The sequence below is a fragment of the Sander vitreus genome, chromosome 18 (genome assembly GCF_031162955.1).
Source record: "Sander vitreus isolate 19-12246 chromosome 18, sanVit1, whole genome shotgun sequence".
NCBI lineage: Eukaryota > Metazoa > Chordata > Actinopteri > Perciformes > Percidae > Sander > Sander vitreus.
This window is the reverse complement of record NC_135872.1, coordinates 18,034,295-18,037,952: the sequence shown is the minus strand read 5'-3', so window position 1 is coordinate 18,037,952 and position 3,658 is coordinate 18,034,295. Positions and strand designations below refer to the sequence as shown.

Sequence of the window (3,658 nt, the reverse complement as noted above, 5' to 3'; positions counted from 1 at the left end):
CCAACCCTTCTACATTCCTGGCCGTACCTGGAAGAATTACATTACTTTTACTTTTATACTTTAAGTAGTTTTGAGACCAGTACTTTTACACTTTTACTTAAGTAAAAAGCTTGAGTTGATACTTCAACTTCTACAAAGGGTTTTTAAACCCCTAGTATCTATACTTCTACCTGAGTAATGAATGTGAATACTTTTGACATCTCTGGTGTTACAGAGCCAGGTTTTCAGCTGACAAAGCCCTGGGAAAGATCTCTGTGAAGATGCAGGAGACACAGGTAGACACAAACTCAGCTGAATCAGCTATTCCACTTCACTGACAAGTCCCCTTGTTTGTGAAAAATCTCCAATTTCATGGACTGGACGCAGCATCCTCAGTTGGAGGCGTAAAGATGCTGTACTAATGTTGTTTGGAAGCTGAACGAAGGGCAGGTGGGCCTCAGTTAGACCTGCGCCCCTTCTGACCTCACTAGATCAAGCGCCTCATGAAATTCTTATGTTTTTTTAGCGCCTTTACACACTGAAGTGCGCCTTGCTCACTCTGGAGACTTGCCACAGCCTCACAAGACCAAACAGTGCCTCCGTCAGCAGTAAGCCCGTAATATTTACAGTCAGATACCCGAGAGACAATATGGTGCTGAAACGCATGTGCAAGGTGTTCTATTATTTCATTCTGTATCATATCAGACTTCCAATTGTGTGTGGGAGTGGCAGCAGTCAGGCTAATGTTGGATAGCTGGAACAGGTTCCCAATTACCACACAGCCATATCAATGTCATCTCTCGTTGCTTGTGTTTAAAGGGTGGGTGGTAGGAGAATTTCGGTTATTTAGATTTTATGGGACTCGGACTCTTGAAAAAAATCCCTAATCCTTTTCTGTGACATTATGAAAACACGTGCAGGAACAGGCTATGTGCACCGCAGAGCGAAATGTGATAGCACAGTTTATTTGGTAATGAATCTTGATCAACCAAATTAAAAGAACTAAAAGCTATATTTGCCACAAACACACCTAGGCATACACTTCATCCAAAATACCCCCAAAAAAAGTTGAAACATTTTTTTTTGTTACATCTAGCCATAGTCCACAGTAATCACACTGCTCTCTAATCCTAATTACATGGTGCAGTGTGTGAATTCCTGCTTGTGTGTGTGTGTGTGTGTGTGTGTGTGTGTGTGTGTGTGTGTGCGTGCACACAAAGGTATTCACAGGAGAGAGGCGAGGAGAGAGATTGCAGAAATAATGAGAATAAGATAAAGATAAATGGATTAAAGATGCTGCATCACACCCTTTGTTTTTCTGTCTGATCCACGTTTAGAAAGTGTCGCGGCTCTTATGTAGTTAACATAAAAAACATTTGATCAAATAGGATTTCTTCTAACAATACTTTGATACAATGTTTGCGAGTGTGATTTCCTCGGGACATTTTTCAGTTTTTTTGTGAATTGTGAAATTCTGACTTTTACACATCACTAGGTTTCATGATTATTTTTGGTTATTTACAGTGTTACACAATATGAAACAGCCCTAGCTCTATAAATAAAACTCATTTAGATTCTGTTTCCTTTTTTCCCCACACATGAAAAGGATTTTTCTTTTCTGGCCTCCTTTTTTGTGCATGTTTCATAGCTGTAAGTGGGTTAATTAATCAATCACAAGAACACTATTAACATTACTGTTATGTTTTCACCTGAATACATCTGATTTTATATATATATATATATATACAAACTGCAAGAGGAGCATGACGTCATCAGATGTTGGGGCAAACACAAAGTTTACATGAATTCATCCCATTTTCTTCTATATTAAATAACAAATACATCAATGAAATGACCAAAGGAAGAACTGTAAGGTGTTTGTTCCACAAGTCAGCAGTAGGCTAAATCTGTGTGATCTGGTATTTATTAAAAACATTTTGTTCAGTTACATCGTTTCAACATTACATCGTTTGGCAATCGATCATTGAGGAAGGCATCCTGCTAAGGTGGACCCAGTGTCAGAAACATCAGTGTCGGCTTTCTGGCTTCGCCTTTTAAAAACCGAACTTCATAGAAACACCAGTGAGACATTAGCCTGAACGCACGCACACACACACACACACACACACACACACACACACACACACACACACACACACACACACACACACACACACACCAGTATTGTAGAAAAATAGAGTGATCACTAGGCCTAATTGAATCCAGTTTCAACTGATTCGAGACTTTTCCATACAAAAAACAATCGCTAATAGCAATCAATTAAGGTCAAGACAAACACAATAGAACAGCCTATAGCCTGCATTGAGGCTTGAACATGACTTTAGGCTATTTGTCAAAGAGTCCTGAATATCTTAACAACATAGTGTGCCTTGTGAGAACATTTGATAGCAGCATCTGAATATTTGCACTTTGAGTTGGACACTAAAGCAGAATGGGTAGAGCCGCAGGCAGTTGAGCATCTTTAACTACACATGGAGCACCGATGTTTGGGAATTAGCCAGATCGTTCCTGTATTGCTCCAGCCAGTCTCTAAGCTCGGAAATCTGGTATCCCTCTGGACCCCTGCCCCCCTGGTACACCACTCTCTCATCCTTTACGATGTAAAGTCTCTCAAAGTAGGCTCCGTACGCTGCGTTGGACGAGTTGTCCATATTATCCACCACCACGTTGCTCCCGGGCACCTGGGCGAGCATCAGCTGAGCGGCTCTGAGTCTGTCCTCCAAGCAGCGGTGCTTGGGGATCTGATACGGCGCGTCCGAGCTCACCCAGCCGTCCGACGGATGCGCCTCCTCGATATATACAACTAAAAAGTCCGCAATGTCTAGGTACTGGCTTACGACGCGCTGAAACGCCGCCAGGCGCGTCATGAATGGCGGTCAGGAGCAGCTTCCAAAGTTAAGGATGAGCGGTCTCTTCCCTTTTATGCAGTCCAGGATCCGGACCCGCCGCCGCTCCTGGACCATCATCACCTCGGTGTTGGGCGCCGCGCGCCCAAGGTGCGCTGATTTGAGAAAGTCCAATTTCTGGCCGTACCACACGGCCCTGAGGGACTCCAAGGTAAACATCTTATTAGAGTCAGAGACGCACACCGGCGGGTCGTCCGGGCTGTCCTGCCTCTCTTTCATTTTCAGCAGTACTTTTTTCCTAATACACAAGAAATCCAGGAGCCACAGCATGAGGGCGGCCAGGAGGAACCGGGGCAGCAGCATCAGGCACAGGGCTGCATGCTTCGCCATTTGGACACCGCCAGGCTCGTGCATCATCTCTTCACCTGCCGATAGGATGCGACTGGGCCAACGAAAGAGACAACAAGTAGCCTATTTAGTCACCTTTACCCATTGGAGAAAACTATCTGACGCACACAGGCACTCTTTTTATAGGTACAGCAGCATTTGAATAATGGGGGGGAGAAAAGAAAAAAACACGCCTCCGATACCCGGGCCGCCCACTCACATGGTGGGGATTACCTCCCGTCCATTCTGGGATTCAAAGATCCAGAGAGAGAGAGAGAGAGAGAGAGAGAGAGAGAGAGAGAGAGAGAGAGAGAGAGAGAGAGAGTGAGTGAGTCTGACACGGTCCACATGTGATCGAGAAAACATGGCATGGCTGTTTCTTATTGTGAAACAAAAGTTGGAGTAGTTTTAATTGGCTGGTTAAT

General features: G+C 44.1%; 1 protein-coding gene across 1 annotated transcript; it reads right to left on the bottom strand.

The window, feature by feature from the left end:
* Positions 1 to 1,885: 1,885 nt before the first annotated feature.
* Positions 1,886 to 3,351, bottom strand: LOC144533705 (thyroxine 5-deiodinase-like). The gene has a single exon (XM_078275244.1). It carries the CDS (start codon positions 3,261 to 3,263, stop codon positions 2,466 to 2,468), a length of 798 nt encoding a protein of 265 aa, XP_078131370.1. The 5' UTR covers positions 3,264 to 3,351; the 3' UTR covers positions 1,886 to 2,465.
* Positions 3,352 to 3,658: the final 307 nt, after the last annotated feature.